This window comes from Rhea pennata, chromosome 3, assembly GCF_028389875.1.
Source record: "Rhea pennata isolate bPtePen1 chromosome 3, bPtePen1.pri, whole genome shotgun sequence".
Taxonomy (NCBI): Eukaryota; Metazoa; Chordata; class Aves; order Rheiformes; family Rheidae; genus Rhea; species Rhea pennata.
In genome coordinates, this window is record NC_084665.1 from 45,408,033 (window position 1) to 45,431,589 (window position 23,557).

General features: G+C 38.1%; 2 protein-coding genes across 17 annotated transcripts in view; both read left to right on the top strand.

The window, feature by feature from the left end:
• Positions 1–15,579, top strand: part of AFDN (afadin, adherens junction formation factor) — a 135,004-nt gene extending 119,425 nt beyond the window's left edge. For 5 of the 16 annotated variants that reach the window (XM_062572173.1, XM_062572177.1, XM_062572178.1 and 2 more), the window contains 5 exons: positions 381–416; positions 5,046–5,180; positions 7,438–7,726; positions 12,195–12,279; positions 13,390–15,579. In XM_062572173.1, coding sequence (XP_062428157.1) covers positions 381–416; positions 5,046–5,180; positions 7,438–7,726; positions 12,195–12,279; positions 13,390–13,534 — 690 coding nt within the window. In that variant the 3' untranslated portion in view covers positions 13,535–15,579. The remainder of the gene's footprint in view (positions 1–380; positions 417–5,045; positions 5,181–7,437; positions 7,727–12,194; positions 12,280–13,389) is intronic. The other 11 variants (XM_062572179.1, XM_062572182.1, XM_062572180.1 and 8 more) reach the window with 5 other exon arrangements.
• A 5,630-nt stretch (positions 15,580–21,209) lies between these two features.
• KIF25 (kinesin family member 25) overlaps positions 21,210–23,557 on the top strand; it is a 43,638-nt gene continuing 41,290 nt past the window's right edge. Inside the window, exons 1-2 of the mRNA XM_062573662.1 lie at positions 21,210–21,284; positions 22,413–22,478. Coding sequence (XP_062429646.1) covers positions 21,210–21,284; positions 22,413–22,478 — 141 coding nt within the window. The remainder of the gene's footprint in view (positions 21,285–22,412; positions 22,479–23,557) is intronic.

Genomic DNA, 23,557 nt, shown 5'->3' on the forward strand with positions numbered 1-23,557 from the left:
GTCCACCATTTTGGAACTACTTCTAGGATTTATACTCTGCTGGTATGAGAAACTTGTATTTTCTTACTGAAACTAAAATTAAACAGTCATTTAGAACTGAAGTAATGCTTGCATTTATGTCATGTTTCACTATTTGTATTGCTAGAGATGCAATAAATATCTCTAGAAAAGAACTATATTTTTTGATTGAGTCTAATTCTGATAAATATTTTAGATTATTTTGACTGTTTTCATTTCTATATTTCAGGAATATGTCAAATTCTGTTTCTCTTTTTAAAGTAGCTGACTTAACAAATAAAATGCTTTTGAAATAGCACAAGTCTAACTTATCTATTTTCACTGTGCATCTTTCTTTTTTTCCCTTTTCTTACTACCTGCAGCAGACTGCTGTGCCAGCAATCTCTGTTCTAGATTTGGTATGTTTGTTTCTTTCTCTTCAATATCACTTTTCAATTTCCATTTCTGATTTTATTAATAACCATCTTACGTGCTTTGGATGATGATTTGCTGTCTTTGGTTGTTCAAAAACCGTTTTGATACAATACACAGTAAGCTAACTCTAAGCATGCATTTTAATGTTTCCAGATGTGGTGATTCCTCTCCCTATGTTTCTCTGCTTTTAGATGTTGTTTTCTGCTTGCAGGCTTGATTTGTTTGTTTTAACTATGGTCTAATATAAAACTCTTATTTGATATTTTGTGTAATTGTGTTTATAAAATCCTACTAATTAGTTGGAGTGAATGAACTGTGAGGTAAGATTTCTTACTAATATTTTCAAGTTTCGTAAATGTGCAGTTATTAAGTTACTAGATTTTATTTTTCTACATTTCGGTTTCATTTGGTTAATAGCGTTCTCTTGTGTTTAAATCATTACAGACTTTCAAACTGGGGAATAACTGGCTAATGGCTGGCAGTAACTGGCTAAATTGATTCTCGCTAATCCTGTATTTTGTTGCTATCATTGGAAATGGGTACATGGGAATAAAACATAATTTGTAGTGTTGTAAAGAAATAATATGTTGCCTTCAGAGTGTATTCTGTATGATTAGTATCCTGGTTTGAAAGAAGTGTTATACTTGCAAGTGCTGTTAGTATAATTAATTTGTGCAGCTGAAAAACTGCAAGCATAACTGTTCAAAACATGAACTGGGCCATTAAGCCCTGCTTTTTTTTCTTTCTTTCTTTTTTTTTTAAAAAAAATCTTTTAAAATGCATACAGAGAACAGGCTCTGAAGCCTGAAGGTGTCAGGAGCTTTAAAAATGTATTAGACTTTCATAGCCATCGCACCCATAGACCAATACTGAAAGGATCAGACAAGGATGCACTAGCTCAAGTCTGTAGTGCAGTGATGAGCAGGATATACTGGAGAAATGGACTGCAGAAAGCAGCCAGCTCCTCTGCAGCTCTTCTCACTGTTGTCAGAGGCAGAATACTTGTGCTAGGCTGAGCAGCGACCTGAGGCGGTAGAGGTTTTATTACATTCCTAAAATTATGATTAAACAAAGAAAAGAAGCTTTTTAATTCTGAAGTAGAAGATGTGAATGGTAAAACCCAGCAAAACCAAGAACCTTTTTTTTTCTGATATGTTCATATGACTTTTTGGGCGTAGAAATTGCATCTATCCTGTGCCACTTCGTGTACCCAGGAAATTGCTTCCTTGTTTCTAGGAAAAAGTACTTTTTAGAGTGCTCAGTGTTTATTTTTGAATGTCTAACGTGAGCATTTGTAACAGCTATTGTCCTTATTAAAAGGCCAGTGAAAGCTGATGAAGAGTTAATGCATAATTTGTCAATTTTGTCTAGTGTTTGCCTTCTTTAAATTCCATGGGCCACTAACAGATCTAACCCAGTTTTAGTTGCCATAAATAAACAGATTTAAATTGAAAGTTTTTCTGGAACTTTTTAAAACCATTCTAAGCAGTACCTGGAGACATAAATTTTGCATGGAGCCTCCTGAATGCATGCCAGTCCCTTGACTAGCTTAACAATTTCTGATATTCCCGAGTCTTCTCCCCTGCTCTCTCCCTGTTACCCTCCACTGCTTGTCAGCTGAGGACCATCTAGGCATTAGGTATTTAATTTGTCATTGCCTGTATTAACAGCTCTACATTAAGCTTTGGCCACAAGCATGTTACACTGCTATGAGGCAGGAAAATGTTCTGCTTGTTTGCACACTTGTTCAGAGTGTCCTTAGGGATTGGGGCACTTTTATGGGAAGGAACAGCTCGGAAGAACGGTGGCCCTTTCTGTCCGCGTCCAGTAGCGGACGTGGCGCCTGAAGCGCGCGTGGGGAGTGCGGAAGGGAGGCGGGAGTGTGGTGCTGAGTGAACTGCTGGCATTTTGTGACAGCGCAACCTTGCTGGGACAAAGCAGAGGGAAAGAATTTGTGGTTTTTAGCGGTTACTCTTGGAAGGATGCTTCTGTCAGACCCTCTGGTTCTTTGTATCGGTTACTAGATAAGCACGTGCTGCTTTGGAGAAACACTGGAAGTACAGTAAATCACGTATGGTAATGACTTTTAAACTAGAGACAAACTAATGGGGATGGAGAAGTACTGAAGCCAAATACTCAAACTGGGGATGTTAGCAGAGAGCCGTATTACTAGAAATGGGACTTAAAGCTAAATTTTTGTAGCGTCCTGAAAATTTGGAAGTTCTGAATAGTGAAGAATAGTGTCGTGTTGTGTGCAGTCACAACCGCAGATTGCTTCAGTACAGCAGGGCTCAGCATCCTGACACCCCCTGTCCTGGTCTGCAAATGCTCCAAAGCAGAAACTAGTTAACTAGGCATAACGAAGTGAAGTGTCACACTGTAATAGTTGCTCTGTTCCTACTTGTACCTAACATCTAATTTTTGGCCTCTCCCTATGAGTTATGTTCAGAATAGCGTCTGTCCTAGATACTATGGTCTTCCAAATTTGGTGTGACTGACATCCCACATGGGGTGCCTCCACAGGGAGAACTGCTGTCCAGTTTTCCTTTCTTTCTCTGGCTAAGATAACAATAAGATAAAATAAGTTGGTCCTTCCTCTTCAGTTAAGTTGATTTTTTTTTTATATATATACGTGTGTTTGAATAGGAACATTTGCTACTTAACAAAAAGATACCCATCAAGTAAACTGGGATAAGTAATTACTGTGTTCAGGATTTTTCTCTAAGTGTGACTGGGAGAAAGTCAGAGTTTTCTTGTATTTTTCAGTATGCAGCTTGTGCTTTTTTAGTGCTTTTTTGTTGGGTTTTGGGGGGGTTCTTTGTTTTTCATGTTTTTCTTTTTTTTTCTTTGGGGAGGGGTGGGGGAATTAATTATTTTCTATGAATCCTGCTGAATTAATAGCTCTCCTTTTGTGTGACAATATCTCCTGTGCTAAAACGATGTCTTTTTAATAGTCGAGAAAGATAAGAAAAGATCTTGATCCAAATGGTCAGTTAATTAACTATTTTTTTTCTCTGCTCTATGGAATATACTAAGCCTGATCTTTATGTAGTTTTCTATTAGGAATTATAAAAATCTTAGCCGTGGATAAGGGGAAGTCATCTGTGACTAAAACTAAGAGGTGGCATCCTCTAGACTAGATTTGCCACATTTCTGCACAAATCAGATTAATTTTGTCCTATAGATATGCTGAAAAATTGTGGTTCTTAACACTTCAAACCAGAGGTGTTTTTGCTGTAATTAGTTTCTGTAGCTGTTTAAAGATAAAAAAGGCAAATGTCTTCAAAATTCTGGTCCAAAGATACCTGCAAGAAAATACTACCTAAAAAGTGTGTGTGTGTGGGGGGGGGAATAATTATCAGAAAATTAATCAAATACAAAAAACCTCAATTTTTAACCAACTGCAAAAATAGAAAACCTTTTGCCAGTGCCTGGTACACATTAATAAGCTTCAAAGCACATCTCCTATTAGTTAAATAGCAGAGACAGAGACAGAGACAGAGACAGAGAGAGAGAGAGAGAGAGAGAGAGAGAGAAGGATACTTACATGATGGTTGTTGTCCAAAAGTCTATAAGTTTCTTCCGTAAATTTCTTTCTATATTTCTAATACTTCTTTCTATGAAATTAAATTTCTGCTGTTATCATTACTGCTTCATGTGTATAAAAGGCTTTTTTCTGTTGAAGGAAACCATATTTTAAAAACAGAAGCAAAGAAATAGCAGTATGAAATATAGCTGATAGTAAAGTATACTAATTGATGTGAAACATGTTGTGGGGAAAAAAGTCACTTTAAAACATGTAGCAGTAAGAAACAATTTAGTATGTAGTCCAGTTAATATTTATTTTTGAATGTTATTATTCCACTGAATATACTATCCATCACAGGCAGATATTGTTAGCTTTAGAGAATAATGCAAAGACAGGTTTGGGTTATGGCTCATTTTTCTTATCAGTGTAGTGTTTATCGCAAGCAGAGAAAAAATATTATTTTCTGGACATTTATTGTTCAGTTGAGCTCTTAAATCTAAATAGTCAATTTTTTTTTTGCTTTGCTGTCTACTTTTTCAAAAACATATCTGTTGCAGATACAGTGGGAGACTTTATTTATCTCTTGAGACTATTTGCAGACTTGCTGAATGAGCCTTTTACTTTAAATGGATTGAACCTTTGACTAATGAGTCATGATTTTTCCAGTACTTAAATACTAGTCTAAAATGAAAAACCAGTTGGCTGCTGGTGCTGTGGACCATTGGTTCCAAGTATTTCATTTCACTTTACTGTACTTATGAGACTATGATTAGTGAAGCAGTCTGGAATATGAGTCACCTCAGCCTTTTGCTAGGGGTTCACATATGATTGCTATGCATTTCTTCCTTTGTGATTTTTTGCTCTTATGTATGTAGTTCTCTCTTGGTTTTCCTCTTGCTTTTCCTCTTGCAGAAAAACAATCTAATGAAGTATATTCTGAGCAGTTGAAAACTTCATTGATTCATCTGTAGCATAGCATTTTTTATTGGATTTGTTATTTTCAATGCAATTAAGTTACTTTTTTGATGTATCTAATCAGCATGAATGATAAATTAATGAAAAATTAAATATATGTCTCTGTTAGTTACAGGATGAAGAACGCAGACGGCAGCAACAATTGGAAGAAATGCGCAAACGAGAAGCAGAAGATAGGGCCAGGCAGGAAGAAGAGCGACGACAGCAGGAGGAGGAGCGAACCAGGAGAGAGGCTGAAGAAAAGGTTATGTTCTTCTGAGTGCAGCAGGAATTCTTTATAGGACTCTCCTGTTTAGCCTGGCCAGTAACAGCTCAGTTTTGGGTCAGCAGGGATTGAATACATAGCCTAGTGATAACATTCATGGCTCAAGGCTTCATTTTATCCAAGAAGAAAAAAGTGATTAAAAAGATACCCTAATTCATGGTTGGAGTTCACTGGTATTTCTCAAATAATATGGTAGAAATCCCATGGTAGCTTTTTTGCAATGAGGTGTTTGCCTTCAGAGCCTGTTCTAAAAGTTATGGCAGAAATCAGCTCTATCTCATGACTTTCTTCAGTGCCCAATATGACATTCCTACCTTCTTTGATAATGTCTGAGTTGGTAGTGTTGGGCTTTGCTGTGTCTCAGAGATGGCACTTAAACAATCTATATGCAGGTGTGTCTGTATAAACACATATATTTACACAGAGGGGGAGAGGAAAATATGAAGTATTATGGAGTAGAGAAAAATGTTCTGTATTATTCCATATTGTCTTTACATTTGGACTATAAGAATAACAGGAACTTAGAAAGAAAGTAATTCTAGCAGATAAATAACTCAGTGTGAAAAGTATATTCCAGAAATCTAGGCTTCTAGGTTTCTTCAGAGCATCACACATGAAATTGAGAAGTTTTATTCTTCAAAACTGGAAGACAAAGCACCTCATTTGGTGCTCTCATTTGACTGTTGTCATGTTTGCTAATCCCCTTTCTCTCTAGAGAAGATTGAAAACTTACATGTTAGTAAAACTGATTTCTGAATGAAGAAAGAGGTTAATTTTTAATGTCCAGATAAATTTCATCTTGGAAGATTGAGCAAAATTTGAAGAGGAAAAAAAAAGCTAAAGTATTTTCACTGTTAGATTCCTTTTATTGGATTGTGTTAATCCTTTGTTAGGTCATTTTCTCTATGCAGTATGGGTTGATGAGCAGTGAAAAGCTAGGTTATGGGCAGTGATAGGTGACAAATGATTCATCTTTTTCTCAAGAAGGTACTTAAATTCATACTTTAGGAAGCAAGTTCAGTTTTGCTAGCAGAAAAAAATGGTCAGAAACACATTTTCTTGATTTTAGACAGGGATGTGATGCAGTCAGATAACGCTTGGCTCACACAGTTGAAAGGTTTTTCACTGACAGATCGTGACTGAGATGCTTGTACATCTATCAGCTCCGAATTCAGTAGCATCTGAGTACTCTAATGGCTTTTGTAGAATAGTACAAGGAAATAAGTTTTGTGTCTATGGTCTAGATAAAATGACAAGGTTGGACTATTTTTTTTAGGGTAATTGATAATGCACTCCAGGTATTGAGGACATAAGGAGGATTTTTTTAAAAAAAGAAAGACTTGGATTAAAAACAAAAAGGAGTGTTGTTCAAAATGTCAGGTATTTCCAACACAACTCGTGGTACATGTAGGCAAAAGATCCTTTGGTAATATCTAATTTCAAAATTACATGTTACAAAAATTATTTTCATTGGTTATCAAACAAACTACAGAATAGACCTCTGTGGTGCATATAGTAAATTACAATGTGGCTTAGGCAAGAGCTAAGCAAAATTAGCAAACAGTAGAAATCTTTTAAACAGGAAAAATATATAGAAAATATTTCATGGCCTTTTTAAAAAAGTTGCCTCATTATCAAGAGCTTAGATTTTTTTATGTAAGTTTGTTTTTTAAAAAATCATTTGCCATCAGTTTTTTAAAAGTTCTTTCTAATTTAATTTTTATGTGAAAGTAGTTCTCCTAGTATTTATACGGGGTTTTTTGTTTTCTAAGGAGTCATCTATTCCAAGGCTCTAGATTGATTAATATTACTTACATAAGCATGTAGCAAAATTATAAAGTTCCTTTTTAAGATGGTAGTTAATCCGAGTCCCACAGACTTTATATTGCTTTAGTAAATCCCCCCTTTATGTAGGTGTGCTATTTTAGTAGTTACATTTCTAGTAATAAATGCTGGAAATGCACTTAGTTCACATAAGCAGTTACCTTAGTTACTAAAGGCAGTAGTAATTCCAGAAATAAAAGCAAAGTTGTTTTACAGGAAGACTGGCGTTTTTTAAATTTTTTTTAATAGTAGTAAATGTTCTTTGTATGACTTGGTATAGATGCACTGCTCATTGCCAGAAAAGGAGGGACAAAAGAATGTTTGCAATTCTGTGATGGAAAACTTAAATCTCTCTCAGACTAAAATATCTGTCTTTCTGACCGCTGTGTTTTTGTTTCCTCTGGACTTACAGAGGCGACAGGAAGAGGAGTATTACAATCGCTTAGAGGCTGAAAGGCGCAGACAGCATGATGAAGCAGAACGAAGATTACTGGAACCTGACGAGCCTGGTCTGTACAGACCTCCGCTTCCACGGGAATATGAACTCCCATCCCCAACCCCTTCATCTAACGCTCCTCCTCCCCCACCTCAGCGAAACACCTCTTACCTCAAAACACAGGTCCTCTCCCCTGACACGATTTATACTGCCAAGTTTGTTGCATACAATGATGATGAGGAGGAGGAGGATTCCAATCTAGCAGGTCAGGATAAGTACTCCAGCACAAGAAAATCTTATGGTGACTTTCCTCCTGCCACCCTTAAGCCACAGCAGCCCTCCCGCCAGCCTCGCCCAGTTTCAGATGGCCTCTTTCTTTCCAACTCATTCCAGCCATCTCCAGTCAATGCCAACAGTACTGCTGCCAAAAAAAGCCAACCCCCACCCCCAGCAAACAAACTGAGTTTCATCCACGCAAGCAGCTCTAAAGGTAGAGATCATGAAATCAAAATCTTCTCTACAGAACTGTCTTCCAAGTTTTCTGCTCTGGTGCTGCAGATATAATCACTTACTCTGTGATTTTGTTTTCCCACTCAGTCACTGTATTTTCACTATGGTGATCTAACTTAAATCCTGATAATAATGTGAGTCCTCCCATTTTTAATTGTTTTGATCTTTCAAATTTCCTTGTTTCTTACCCAGACTCTTTCAAAACAAAAATTCATCTTTTACACAATGAATTAGAAATGATTTTAACTTTTACTCAACCAATTGAAAGTACTGTTGGTTTTGGCTTTCACTCTATATCTTTCAGTGATTTGTTTTGTACAGTTGACTACTGGTTACTTAGGGCTTCTAGAAGTGCATCTTTCTTGAAGAGAGGAAGCCTATTCTAATGGGTTCATGAAGGGGCCTTATCTTCTGCTTTCATTTTTGGTACTGGGGCCTGTTCTAATATCAATAGCGTGTGCAAATGGCTTTCAAAATGACCCTTGTAGACTTAGTTCTAAAATACACAAGCGCCAAGGGATGTGTGGAGGAGACAGTAAGATTAATGTATTAGGTGCCATTTCTGTACTTCTGCTTCATTCAGTACAGCTTTCTTGCAAAGACAGACAAAAATTTCATCTTAGTGTTTTCTGCCTTAATCATTCCTTTCACACTCTTATACTACTTTGTCTACTCATCTTCTTTCCCTTGCAACTCCAAGTGGGCAACCATAATAGAGTTGAATTTTGAATAGAGCTCTAGTTACTAGTAACTTCAGCACTGCATTTTTACCTGCAGAGTACTAGTTTGGCTGTTCTCACAGATTCAAAGCTGATACAGTCCAAAGTCCTCTGCTAAATTTTTGGGTATCATGGCCACATAGGAGAAATCTTACATGCTTTACTCTTCGAGTGTGTGTCTGTGTGAATTCCACTCCAAGTAAACGTGCAGCTTACAAATGTAAGACTTTAAATAGCAGCATCTGCCAGCTCTTCCCCTACGTATGATTTTTCTTCTGTATTTTTCTGATGAGAATATTGGCCATGATATTCCCATAGTTCTCTCTTTTTACTTGTGACAGTACAATAGAATTCAATAGATGTCTGATAACCAATTCTTTGATCAAATCATCTTTCTAAAATGCAGAGGTAATCACCCAAGAAAGCAAGGGAAGGTGTTCATGCTAGCTTCTAGCTGAATGACTAGCTTGCTTCCTGATTTCTCATCGAGATAGGAATCCAGTAAGCCTACAATATGGTAGAACCCTATTCACTTTTGGAGACCTAATAATTTATGAAAAAATCCTTTTTCTTTAATCATAGATATGTGTTCTGGTCATAGAGAGCATAGTAGCTTCAGACCAGATTCCATTTATCAGAAACACTTCTAATCCAGCTACAGTAGTGAACGAGTATAACTGAGGATGTGAATGAGACCATACAGGTGTGTGATACTGTGAGCCACCTGTCTGCATCCTTTTCAGTTAAGGCTCAAGTCATTGTTTTCCAGCAAGGCATCTTGTTCTTTGCAGGGCAAATTGGCTACTGCTACAGCTGGACTGGTTTCAGTGCCAGAGAGGAATTCTGTACAGCATTAGGAAGTTTTAATATTGTTGCTGAGTCAGTTGTTATGCTCAGTTATGATGACTGTCCAACTGATAAAGTTGACACTTAGACCCAGAACAGTGAAATTTCTATACACCACACAAATTGTGTAACAGACATCCACACTGATGATCACTTAAAGAAAAAAATGTTTTATTTTTTTATTTGCCCTAGCATTCTCTCTGAGATCTCTTGATGTTATAGTCCCTATGGATTCTGCAAGTCTGTCTGCCACTCTTGTCTTGCTTTGTCACTGTTTCCAAACCTCAAAGGAAGGTGATGAAAGTTTTGGCTTTTCAGTTTGTTCTTATGAGACAGGAGGAGGGGCAGACACTTTACATTGTACAGCAGTCATTATCACTGCAAATAGTTCAGTTACGCGTGCCTACAAGTGGCATCTATATGGAATAAGTAACCTTGAGAAAGCGCCGTTTCTGTACGGTAGATATCTCTTTCACTGTCAACTAGTCAACACTTCAACAGTGCATGCTGATAAATCCACAAGCAGTGATTTCAAATTATGGTTTTGCATCAGAAGAATTCTTGCTTTGAGCTCCTTATATTAAAAAGAATTAATGAATTAAAATAAAACTAAAGACAAGAAATTTACCAGAAAATTACTTTACAACACTGTAACTGCCTATGTTGTTAGCTTGCTTTTAGGAATATTCTGGACCAAGCTTCTGACATGTCTGTACTGAATTTTTGTTCTTTCAAAATACTTTCCCTTTTCTGGAAATTCTTACTTGAAACTGACTAGGACCGAGCATAAAACGTGCTCCCTATCCCAGTACATAGGCTTCCAGAGACCTCGACTTCCCTTCCTTACCTGGCACTTAGAAGGCTGCACATTTAACAAATTAAGTAATTCTAGAACCATCAACCGCTACTTGGCACCACCACTCTGACCCCTCCCATCACCCACAATTCAGTATGTCATTTCATCTTTAATTGCGTTTTGCAATCCTGCTGTTAATTTTTATGGAGAAATGAGTCTCAAGAAAGTGAAATGTTCAGTGATATTTTTTGTGTATGTGTATTCATTCTTCCTGGAAAACAATCAGAAGGACAATCTACAAAGATTTGTTTAGGTTTTTGGTAACAATTAAGGAATATTATAGTATGATACTTCACCTTTAATAACCTAATCCATAAACCATACAACTAATTCTGAATACTCTTATTTCATAATTTTTAAAATAGCCATGAGAACAGGTTAACTTCACCTGATTGCTCAAGCTTCTCTGAAGACTGCCTGCGTAACGTACAAAGCCGTTTGCACAAAATGCAGAATTCACTGTGCAGTTTGCCATCTTCCATCTTGCTGGCTCTGTTACATTACTGTCCTTTACAGCTCTCTTCTGTTCTGAATGTTAACTCTAGTAAACCACGCTTCAGCAAATTTTGCTCTCGTACCTTCTTCCACTGGGTTGGTTGCCTAAGATACAGTTAAAACTACTGGGTCTGCCAAGTAACATCCCACCCCCTCCCCCCAAAAAAGCCAACACCAAAATAAAAACTACTGTCTTTAAAGTAGTTGGAAGTGTGAACCACAATAGGTAGACCCAGACTTTTCAAAAGTGGGGATGATTACTGTAAGTATATGAGTTTTAAGCCTGAAAGGAAAGAAGTTCTCATATTTCTGGCCTATCTAGTCTGATTTGATCCACAACATTTTGGTGAAAAAATTCAGCCTACACACATCAGCTAAATTTGTTTGTGTGTTCCTTTATCATATTATCTCTTTTCCTTTACTGAACGTTTATGAGATGTTATGTACACCAGTGGAAGAAGCATCCATTCCCTTCTGTACAGAGGAAGGTTCACAAGACATAACATGTACAATATTGAAACCAGAACTGTCTGAAGACAAATCTTGAGTACTGAGCTGACAGTTCTTTTGACTCTTTTCTTGACAGTCATTAAGAGAATGAAGTATTAAATGCTGATTAAATTATTAAATTTTTGATTGGAAAGAAGGGGTTTTGTCTTGTGACCTTTAGAAAGGATTAATATATGGTGTAAAACTGTTTCTTGCATTAATTTAAACTAAAGGTGCAGTGCTGTAAGATATTTCCTTGAATTAAAAAAAAAAAAAAAAAAAAAAAAAAGAGTGGAGAGGGGCATTTTCTAGGTGGTAACATCTTAGGTAATATGGCTAAACAGAGACAAAAGTTTTGGCTCTACTGAATTGGAAAGATGGTATGCACTAATCCTAGGTTACTGTTTAGTCTCATAAATAGAGCAGCTGCAGCTAATTTATTTCCTGGAGAACTCATTACAGGATAGTCAAGTGAGTATGGTGCCCTTTCCTTCAGTCTTCTGAAAACAAATTTTAATGTCTGTCTTACAGTGAGCCACAAGAAGATAAATACTATGACTTGAATTGAGTTGAATAATTTTTAAATATTGAATTTATCAAGTCAGAATAAGAAATAAGAAATATTTTTTTGAGGAGGGGTGGAATTTCATAGTATTGACTGCAAATATTTTACAAGTCAGATGACCCTCCAAATTATTTCAGGCTCTAGTTTGATGTTACTTCTTAAAAGAAGCACTGCATCTTGTAGAAGAAGTAAGATGTAAAACTTCTGTATTGCAACAGCTATTCTTCAACTGGCATTTTTTCTTTTGCATAAGGAGTAAATTCATACACTGGATCTACAGGAGCAACTGTTGGGGCCCATGAAACTTACCGGGATCCAAGAGACAAAAGATCTAAAAGGTGACATGCAGAGGTCTATTAAATGTTAACTTTTATTCATGTGAACTGGCTGACTTCTGCAGTGGCTGATTTTCTGCTCTTGTCATATCTCTGTGGGCTATTGGAGAGTTCCTCAGTGGGTTGGGGAGTGTCCTGGAGTGCTGCGGAATACAAACGAAGTTCTACACAAGTTTTTTGGTGACTTGACTATCCTGAATGATCATTACAAATGAAAACTGTTTTAGGTGTATTTATAAATCTGAAGAGTATATCAAGTGAGCTTCTTAAGTTTGCAGTAAGCATAAGTAATATGGACTATATTTTATACATGAATGGTAAGCTTTCTTTTGTAGTGTATTAAATGTGCAGCTGGTCTTTGGCTAGGATTCTGTAGGAGCTGTTAGCCCAGTTCATCCACACCTCTTAATATGCAGTTAATGTTTCAGTGGAGTGTGCAGAGCAGAGACTTCTTGGAGCTAAAAGTGAAACTCCTCTGATCAAGGAGTCGAAATAAATATTTAAAGCTTTATTATATGAGAGTTAATCACAGATGTATTGTTACAGCTACTTAGAGGAGATTGATAAGAGTGATTTGAGATAGTCATTATGGTGGCTAGAAATACTTTGTACAAAAGGATGGAGATAAGCGTCATTATCATACTTGAAGCTTTGCCATTATAAAATAGAATGTGGAGGTGTTGCAACCCCTATAGCACACTGCAGTGCTAGTAGTTTTGTTTACCAATACTTTAAAGCTTTGTATTAGAGTGCTTTTTCCTAGGCACAAACTACCATAGAAAGTTATGGTAATTTAGCCATAACTGTATTGTAGCTGGGCTAACACAGACTGGATCTTACTTACACTTGCACTTTTATTTAAAAATTGGCAAGTGATTTCATTCAGATTTATGCGCTAAATTAGGCATGAGCTGTCTCTTATGATTTGCCTAAATGATGGCTCAGTGTCAGAATTAAGGCCAAATTCCGGGGAGGACAAAACCTTACAGAGTACTACACTTAATTTTGACAGTAGCAAAAGTTTCTGCCAGTTAATACATTTGTCATTGAAAATTTTTATATTTAAGTTTTTTTGAGCTAAAATTATAACAAAGTCTTCTTTTCTTTTTCCAGTCAAGATACAGATTTACCTGGAGCACCAGAAAACTTGACGTTCAGGGAACGCCAACGACTTTTTTCACAGGGTCAGGATGTATCCAATAAAGTAAAAGCTTCTAGAAAATTAATGGAACTGGAAAATGAGTTGAACACAAAATAAGATTAAAGCACCTTATTTAGATGTAACTGAAAGATCTCTAAATTGAGGGCTTGAGATGGGGGGGGGCTCTGCTAATGAACAGAAAATGAATATTTTCTGAAAAGAGTTTGATTCCTCTATATCTAAGACTGTTAATTAAGATTTAGAGATGTTGCAATAGCAAGAAAACTGATTGCTTTACCAGGAGCTTGTGGTTTATACAATTAAAGCACTGTAAAATTTTAAAGATATGAATCACGTGAAGGTAACTTTCTTTCCTTCTCTTTTTGGGGTTAAGTTCTTGTGCACCAGACCAAGTAGCACTTGTCAAAGATAAGTTCTGTTTCCTGGTGTTTTACAGACATACTTTCGTTTTAGCTGCTGAGCAGAGAGAGTGAGAATAGCTTGAACTGCCTAAACTAAACTGTGCACTAGATATTAGTATTTTAGATTGATAAGAAGCCAAAATCTGGACACCTTAAGACTTCATATGCAAGTTGGGCATACTGCATACATATATGCTGTTCATACAGTGACTAGCGTATCAGTACAGGTCTTAACATTACTTGGTATCGGGATAACTTGTTCTCTATATGAAACCTTGGAATAAAAACATCTCTACTCCTACAGACTTGCTGGGTCTAAAATGGATGCATAAGAATTTATCTGTAGTTACGGAAAGGTTAATATGTAGATACATCCCCAGTATATGTGCTTCAGACTTTTGAAAATACGAAGATGAAAAAATTTGAGGTATTTATTGTATTTGAAAATTACATAAGCAATAGATAGTAGACTACGTTAGTGTCCCTTTTACAGCTAGGACCAAAATGCTGGTTGTGTGTTTGTGGCAGGGAGTAACGATTGCAGTTCCAAAGCTAGCAGAACTGATACATATGTTTTCCAAGGAAGGTAGAGCAGAAGGTGTTAGGCAACTAGACAAAGAACAGTATCGATAAGTTTGATAAGTCTATTATTATCAGTTCAGCAATATCTTCCCTCCCCCCGGTAGAGAAGTAAAGTGGCATATTAGAGAAAAAGACTGAAGTGTGACGCATCAAATATAGTACTGTTGGCTGGAAGTGAGAATGTTAGTGAGGTAATTGAACTGCTGTGCTGGCAGCAAACCGTCTCTACTTATGTTCAGAAAGTAGTTCTTGCAAGCTCTTTAATCTGTCTGGCTTTACTAACATCCTGTTACTGTTATATGAAAGATATTTTTGGCAGTTCAAGTTATTTCTTCACACTGTAATAGCCTTATTTAATTTTAAATTGTTAATCGTTTTCCTCCCACTGTTGTTCCTTCAGCTATGCATATGTGGCTGATGATGCTGGAGATAAGGACCTCATCAGAGTTTTCTCATTGTGTGATGTTAAGACAATGTATGTTGTGATTCCAAACAAATTTTCTATTGACAAAGCCATTTACTGGCTTTAGATGATTTTTTTTCCTGTATCATATTGTTCTCTTATAAATATATATTTAGGGAATTGTGCACACTTCCAAATACAGAGGGGTAGACTTTCACTGCCTTAGGAAAGAAATCACTTTTAATAAGAGTTGTATGATAAATAAATGCAAGTTAATGAAAATTGGAGTGTAAATATTTTTTACATATTTCAGGTTTCTTATTTGAAAGTGTGCTTTTACCGTTTCACCTGTTAAATATGAAGTAGAAGATTAAACTGGTTCAAAGTGTTAATGAAGGATTTGCATGCTTGCTATGTCTGTTAAATCAGGAAAAGCAAGCCTCTCCCAATGTATCTTGAGAACACTAGCAGCCTTACAGTGACAAATTTTTCTTAAGGGAAAAAAAAGTTATGCTGTGGCTGAATTACTGTTGCTGCTAGAATCTGAAAAAGACTTAGCAAAAAAAAAAATCTATAACCTTCAGTGGAGTGGATTTGGCCGGTATTGGGCATTCGGGTCAAGTGTGAATATGTGTAAAAGTGCTTTTCTTATTTGTCTGTGCATTAATATGAAAAACATCAAAACTGCTGTAGTTTCCCATTTCTACTGTATTTCACTTGCAACCTATTTTTAATAAAGTTTGTATTGTATTTAACTTTGTATTAAATGTTTTTTGTACTGTTTGTTACCTGATTCTGTGTTTAAAACAGTATTATCATAAACAGAAGGGGCTCTTTATATGTTTTGGCTTATGTATCCTATTAAAATACACTTATATGCAAAGTCAGTATATTTCATAATGAACAGACAAAAAACCCAACTTTTACATGGAGAATCAACAAATGAGAGTGAGTGAAATGAGGACTGGAGATAATGCCTTGGCCTGATGTTGGTCAGTATCTATATCAGTGATGTGAAAGAAAAAGTGATGTTTTACAGCTTACTCCAAAACTTATGAAATGGTAACTATATATGTCAGTTATGTAGGTTAGTCTGTGTGTTCTGATGGATGTATTGTATTTGCATCTGCCTCAAATGCAAAGTTGTATTTCTAGGAGCAAAGAAGAACCTGGAATGCAATATCTTTTGGAAAAAGTTGTCATGAATAATTATTAGAACCAGTCTCCATTGTGATAGTTGCGGTTAAAGATGCATTTGGTCTGTCCGTTTTGAACACGAGGCCAGGATAACTTCCCGTGGAATCATTTTGGAAAAAAATTAGTTTTGGAAGGTCCAGAAGTTTGCAAGGGGGAGGCTCGAATTGACTAAATAGTTCTGAATTAAGTTGGAGTTAAGAACTTGAGTTAGATTCATGAAACGAGCTATTAGGAATGGTGTATTCCTCTTTACCATTGGATTAATAAAATTAGATCACTTGCCTGGATGGGAGATGACAGTTCTAAGTTGCTCTCCTTAGAGAAGGTGCAGGAGGAAAGCAGTCCACAGCGACAAGCTCTGGATTTCTTGTGCTGTTGTCAAATGTTTGTTAGAGCTGGGATTGAGAGCCACATTTCTTTCCAGGTGAGTACTATAAAATCTTTCAAGTTGTCTGGTCTACTCTATGGATTTGTCAAAGTGACTAATGAAGACATTCTGAATTTTAGTGTAAGATGTGCTTATAAAAGCAGAAAAGAAGCGAGAAGAACTATAAAACCCCAGAAATTCTGTTGTTGCAAGGAAATTACTAGGGTGATTGCCAAGATTTCTGCCTGTTAACTCAAAGACATTGGTGAGAGGGATCTTTTGCCCATGTTTTTCAGTCTGTTCCCATTGATGGTGAGAATAAAGCTAAAGAACTTTATCACAGATGGATTTTCACAACTGTGCAACAATTACTGAGGCAAATGTTCTGTTAAAAATGTAGAATGAAATACTTACAGTTTGCATATTGTGTATGCATGGATAGTAGGCTAATTTCACTAATGTATTTTGAGTGTACATTTATTAATGTGTGAAGAACATGAAAGAATCTTGAAATGTACAGTTTTGCTATGGTTGTGTACTAAAACTTTTTCCCTGAAAACAATGTGAGATCTCATGCAAGTTCTTCAAGCAGAAAATCTCCATAGCGTTTCTTCTCATTAATTCATACATTTTAATGCCTTACTCCTCACGCCTTCCTCACTCTGTATAGTTCTCTTGGGAGCCGTAAGCTTAGCATTGATAGCAATTATCTCCTAGTAAAAAATGATGGGACTTAATACAGAAGAGCAAAATGGCAATGGGGGGAACAGATACTGTTGCTGCGTCATAGATTCTCTTATTTCTGTTGTTGCTCTAGATGCCACCATGAATGGCAACAACTGCTCTCTGTTACACTGGGTGTGAAGATTCTGCTGAAGTGATGCAGGTCGCCAGCACTGAGCACGTGCAGAGTTAACTAGTGCGCTGATTTACACAGGGTGGCTGGACTGTAGTTACGGAAGACAGAGGGGCTGTCTAGGGGCTGGCAGTTCTGTCCTCAATCTAATTTTAAAAAAATCAAACTTACACACACTTTACATTATTTTTTTTAAGCATTTTGTGAGCCTAATAGAAACCTTAACAGGTGCTTGACTACATTTTGTGATGCAAGTAGGGCAAAGACTGCAAAAAACTACTCATTCAGAACAAATATCAATAAAGTTGAGGTTTGGTTACCTGTCACAACAAACAAATTACAGCAGTGTTTCATTATTCTCTTGCAAGGAGACTTATTTTATAAGAATTAAAGCTGTATGTAGGTAACTGCATTTACAGTGCAAACAAGTAAAGAAATAAAAGCAAAATCTCTTGGAAGGAACTTCTCTCTCAGCATGTCTTCCTTCAGAAGATACTTACCTGATCTTGTTTTTGTGTGAATCCTCAGAGCTAGCATTCATACTTTTATATTGTGATAGTTCCCTGAGCAGTGTGCAGAAATGAACAAGACCGAGAAAAGTTCTAGCTAGATGCAAGTATAACCAAATTTTCCTTCAGCTCCCTAAGAAAAACAGTATGCACTCTTCTCTATAGTGATCTGCACTAACAAGTGTATGTGAGCTATGGTCATTTAAAGGCTAAAATGTCCTGTCAGAGCTTCGAGTTTGTTCAGGCATTTATTGCCAGTTCTGTTCAGCCTCAAGGCTGCAAATAAAAGTAAATCTGTCTGAGAGAGGAGAGGCATTCAAATAAAATTAGGTTTGGAACAGTCTTCCTGAAGTTTATCTAGCGTTTACTGGGCAGCAGTAATGAAATGAAGTGGATAATGTTTTAGAAAGTTTATATGATATGCAAAACTGTAGTCTCAAGTTACTGTCTACTGCATATGACAGCTCATGTGGTGTTATACGGAATGCATACAGCAGTGAATCTCTCCATGTTTGGCACAAAAAGGATAGCAGCCTTACCTCTAGGTATTTTTCTGAGTGTTTTCCTGTCTATGTTTTTTTCTGGTTATTGCATTTGGGAACTCCATAAAGGACAATTCACATCAGAATGCTGAAGCTGGGACGACATCATTGTTTTTGTTTCCGCTACTCGGATTAATATGAAATGTATCAGAATTATTCAAGATCATGCTTATTTAGTTCTTTATAATGTACTATACTATTTAACTGATGTAAAATTAATAAAATGTGGAGTTGATTTAGTGGAGTGATTAAGCTGGTACAAGTTGAGAAAAAAATGAATTACTGAAAGCAGAGAATCAAGGTAGAAAGGCATTCTGGAATAGAGTCTTGTAGCACTTCCAGAAGATAGTCAGATTTTGTATTTGTTTTTACTTAGGTCTAACTGACAGATGGTTTTGTTCCCTTCTTATTAAGCAGCTTATCCTGAGCTTTGGAAATAGGAAGAGGATCCCAAACAAGAATCACTGCTGTCATGGTGAGTCACAGCATCATATTGTGATCTTAGATTCAGCTGGGATTGAGTTTTGTATACTATTCAACTTTCAGGTGGAAACAAATGATTAAATTAGAGTTGATAAATTCTAAGGATGCTCAGTTTTAGGCTACTAGTTAAAATGCAGGGTAATATGAACTGTAACTTTTATCTATTGTGGGCTATGGTAACCAAATTCTTAATTGCATTCACAGTGACTAAAACTCACAGGAGAGAACAATGATTAAATCAAGAATTTGTAGATCAAATTGACTATATCACTTCAGAGTTGGCCATTCTGAGCTAAAGCTGACTGACTCTGGAAAATATGTTGCATGATAAGCATTACATGGAAAAATCGCAGCTCAGTGTCACAAATTCAGTTTCATACCTCTATTAAAATACTACCTAAAAGTAGCTAATGTTTAAATTCTCATCCCTCTCCCCATTTGGTGAAGATAGTTACATACTAGCGTTTTGATAATAGTCTTTCAGCATAATTCCAAATTAAATGATACAAAAAGATGAGTGGCTCAGAACTATCACTTGCAGTTTACAGGGAGAATTTGGAAAGGATGAGTCACTCTAGATTATGTTTTTAAAAAGTCTTTGCCCAAATCTTTAAAATGATACGAAATATATCTACTACATATTATTTTTATCTTGAAACAAGTTATTTACTTAAATCATGAACATTCATAATAGTACACAAATATTCATTAATACAGTCTCTGTGAAGCCATCATTTCCTCAGAAGCTGATATACTGCAGCAGCTTTTTTTCCCCGAAAGAAAAGCTTATCTGCCTCATTTAGTGCCAACAGCCTTTAAAATCCATTAGTATTGCAGTAGTTTGGAACTTTTTTTCTTTTTTTTTAACCTCAAGCCATTTGTCCATTTTCATTATTCTACTAATGAAGAGCTAGTGGCTGAGGTTCACTCCTGAGAAGCTTCTGCTCTTTTTTAACTGAAGAATTTGTGCGTGATGTGGAAGGAAGTTACAATACCAAGGATGATGGTGAATTGACTGAGCTGCACTGAGATGTGTGCTTTGGTCTGTGAGAATGGGACAGCATCAGAAGAATTGGATTATAATGTTGGCTTTGGTTTCCCCCCAAAATTATAGTGTAAAAATAGTGTTATTTTGCAGTTCCAAAAAGCTGACATGTTGGTATCTGTTATACTTTCACATTAAGCGGCCAAATTGTATTCAGATTGCTTTCAAGATACAAAAAATGCAAAAATAATACATTTGATTGAGAGCTACATGCAAGACAACTGTCTGGCAGCTTGGTACACCAGGGAAGACCATGCAACTATCTGTGTTGGAAGAGATAACAGAATTGGGATGGGGGAACAGAGGCTCAAGTCTAAGATTAGCTTTCAAAGAAGGCTTATTTAAGTAGCCAAATGTGTTGAAATGCCATGCAGAGGACACAAGTTTTCTCATGAAGTCCCAGTGGGATAGGGAAGAATTGGGAAATTAGTTTTGGTTCTTTACATAATGTTCACCTTTCAGTGCCATACAGTAAAGCTTTAGGTAGTATTACTAATTTCTGCCATGTTTTGGCCTTGGAAGCCTTACTGTGAGACCCTAATCCTAGCTTTCATCTTGGTTGAGCCTTAGCCCAAGATGTGGTCTATGTGAGCTCTCTCTCATAGAAGAAAGCTTTTTGTAGCTGATGCCTCCTTCAGCAGCACCCTCATAGCCCTATCCTAACTTAAGGCTCTAGGCTCTCTTTTGCATACAAACGCTAACCCTAGGCCTTTGCTACTGAAGCCTCAGCCCAAGCCTCTCAGCTGCAGCAAGCATAAACTGTCTCTCAGGGAAGAAATCTTTTTGCAGCCTACTTCATCCTTTGGGCAACCCATTGCAGCTCTAAGCTTTGTCCTTCTCCTAACTCTGCCCCTAACTCCAGGCCTTGACTTTGGATGAGCCTTAGCTGTGGCCTGCGTGAACTAGCACTCCGAGGAGAAACCTTCCTGCAGCCCAACTCAGCCTGAGGCAGCCCCGCGCCCTGTGGAACGCCAGGCTTTGCCTCCGACCCCAGCCCGACCTCCTTCGTCCTTTGAAGCCTTATCCTCAGTGACCCTGAATGATCAGAGAGGTGATCTGCAAGGGTTTAAGTAGCATTTACAGCCAGCTCTTCAAGCACTGTATTAAACGTCTGGGGCTGCGGCTGTCCGTGAGCGCCCCGCCCTGCCCCGCTGCTCGCCGCCGCCGCGCTAACGGCCGGGGCGGGGCGGGGCGGGGCGCGGCGCTGCCCGGTTACCACCCCCGTCCAGCCAACCAGAGCGCCCGCGAGCCGGGAAGGCAGCCCCGTCTCCATGGCAACCGGGCAGGCAGGTGCAGCCCCGCGGCACCGCTCACTGGTCAATTTAAATCCCTCGCGGGCCGGGGGAGGGGATGTAAGGCCCGGGTCCCGCCCGGTGCGGCGGCACGATGCGGCCGCGGCGCGGGCCCGACCTGGGCTCCGTGTGGGCGCAGCGCGCCCGGCAGCTGGAGCAGAGACTGCGGGTGAGCCCCGCGCCGCGGCGGCGGCCGCGGCCGGGCTTGGATGCGCAGAGAGGCCTGGCACGGCGCGGCCCGCTTCCGCGGCGGGGCGGGGCCTGGGGCGGGCGCGGCGGCGGCACCGGCGGCAACTGCCGCGGCCCGGGCGGGCGGCGGGGCGGGGCGGGGCCGGGCGCCGCAGGCACCGCCCGGCGGGCGCGGCGGTGGGAGGTGGGGGCGGTGGGGCTGGGGCACTCGCGCTTCCCCGGTCGAGGGGCCGCCCCGGCTTCTCCTCGCGTGCGGGGAAGCGCGGGCAGCCCGCACCTTTCTTGGCTGCTGGTACGAATCCCGTCTTGTTCCAAAACTCGGGGTTTTTTTACGTATCTGCAGGCTTTCAAGCTTGACTAATATATGTTGAGTACTTAGAGTAAACGCCTAACCGAAAAAAGGTGTGCGTTTAACGTGCCAGTATTTAACTGCCCTGGGATTCCTGGTCTGATTGCAAGGAGTCTCTTACAGCATGCCTGTGGCACACCTTGTCTGCCCCTTTCCTTTAAAAGTAAATTTTCGGGCTTAAAATTGAGGAGAGGATCCTAAATATGGTAACCTAGGGGAATTTGCCAAGCATTCTGGTGTGGTGGAAAGAGCAGTCCCTTTGGAGCTGGGTAATAAATCAGGATTTGCAGTTGTGAGCATCCTTGCCAGCCCTGCGGCTAAATGGGAAGGGTCCCAGCTATTTCAGCAGACACTACTAGTATGGAAAATGTATCTTGCACTTATGCCATTGAAGATCTCTAACAATGCAGCCCAGGAAATGGGAAACATGTGATTATTTATAAATAAATAAAATAGCACTTCTCTAAGTACTAGTGGTCTGGAAGACATCAAGATACAACTTGGAAAGCGTATGTATTTCCATGCAAGCAGACAAAATGAGAGAAAACATAAGTGATAAAAGAATAGTCAAAATCTATCCTAACTTTTAAAGAGTTGCAGCCAAATAAGGTTGTGCCATGAAGACTGTGGGTAGATAGTCCTTTGATTTAGGAAAGTTGAGAAACTGTGGTATATAATAATGAAAGTTACTGTAATGAAATAATGCTGGTAGTTTAGCTAGACTTATTTATTTCATTTTTACTTTTTTTCCCCCTTTAGGCTAAAGAAGAAAGAATAGTTGTACTGGAAACTGAAAATGCACTTCTTCATTTAAAACTTGCAGAGGTATCTATCATTTGTTTCTTTCAAAAAGAATTCACATGAAGACACAGAAAAAAGACACTGAAGTCTACTTTACTATTTTCCTGCTGGGGAAATCGAGGAAAAGATTATGGCTCAATCTTTCTTTTAAATGTAAATAGCACTCCTAACAACAGATAGCATGCCAATATTTTAAACTTATGAAAGTGAACTGAGGGACTGACTACAACCATTGCATATGCAATTTGATTTTGACTTGCAGGAAAAATGTCTGACTAAAGTGCAGGGGCAGATTTTGAAGGAATACCTTGTAAACATAAACAGGACTATACTTTAAAAAGGACTGTTCATAGAATGCCAGAGCCATGTTTTGTTATGAGTAGGCTTACTAAAGATGCCCTGGTGTATGCCTTATTAGCACTTGAGTTACATTTGTCTAGGAAAAGCTATATATTGCAAAAATCAATTATAGAGCACAGAGCTACAGCCAGATGCCCTCATTTCCCTATATTTTTCTACAGGAGTCTGTCTTGTTTCTAGAACATTATTGAAACAGGAAGCAGCTTGTGACAAATGTTTGTTGTCTTCAAAGGCAGGACTTCAGAGATCTAGAGAATTTTGAATATTTATTTATAATGGTAGACCAGAGCTGGTTGTGAGCATTGGTTGTAATAGAGACTGTCAGCCAGGAGATTCTAATCCAGGCTGAATCATTAAATGGTTGGGTGACCTCAGGAAAGCCACTTACCCTCCCTGTGGCTTTCTTAACGCTTGCGGATAAAAGTGGGTTTAATACAGCTTTTCAAAGCCTGATTGGAAGCCAGATGGTACGTTAGAAATGGGTTTTGCTAGGTATACAAAAGAATGCTGTCATTTATTTTGAGAAAAATCTTTATTTCTGTTCTGCTTTATCATATTTACCAAGAAACTTATGTATCCAATCTGGCTTTTTACTTCCACAAACACAGAACGTTAGAAGTAATGAAGCATTATGTTCTATGGATTTGTGTTTTATGGTTAATTGACTTTTTATCTGCGTTGTCGAGAGTCTGTAGGGTAAGTCCATGCTTTAATAAGCATAATATATGTATAATATACACCAT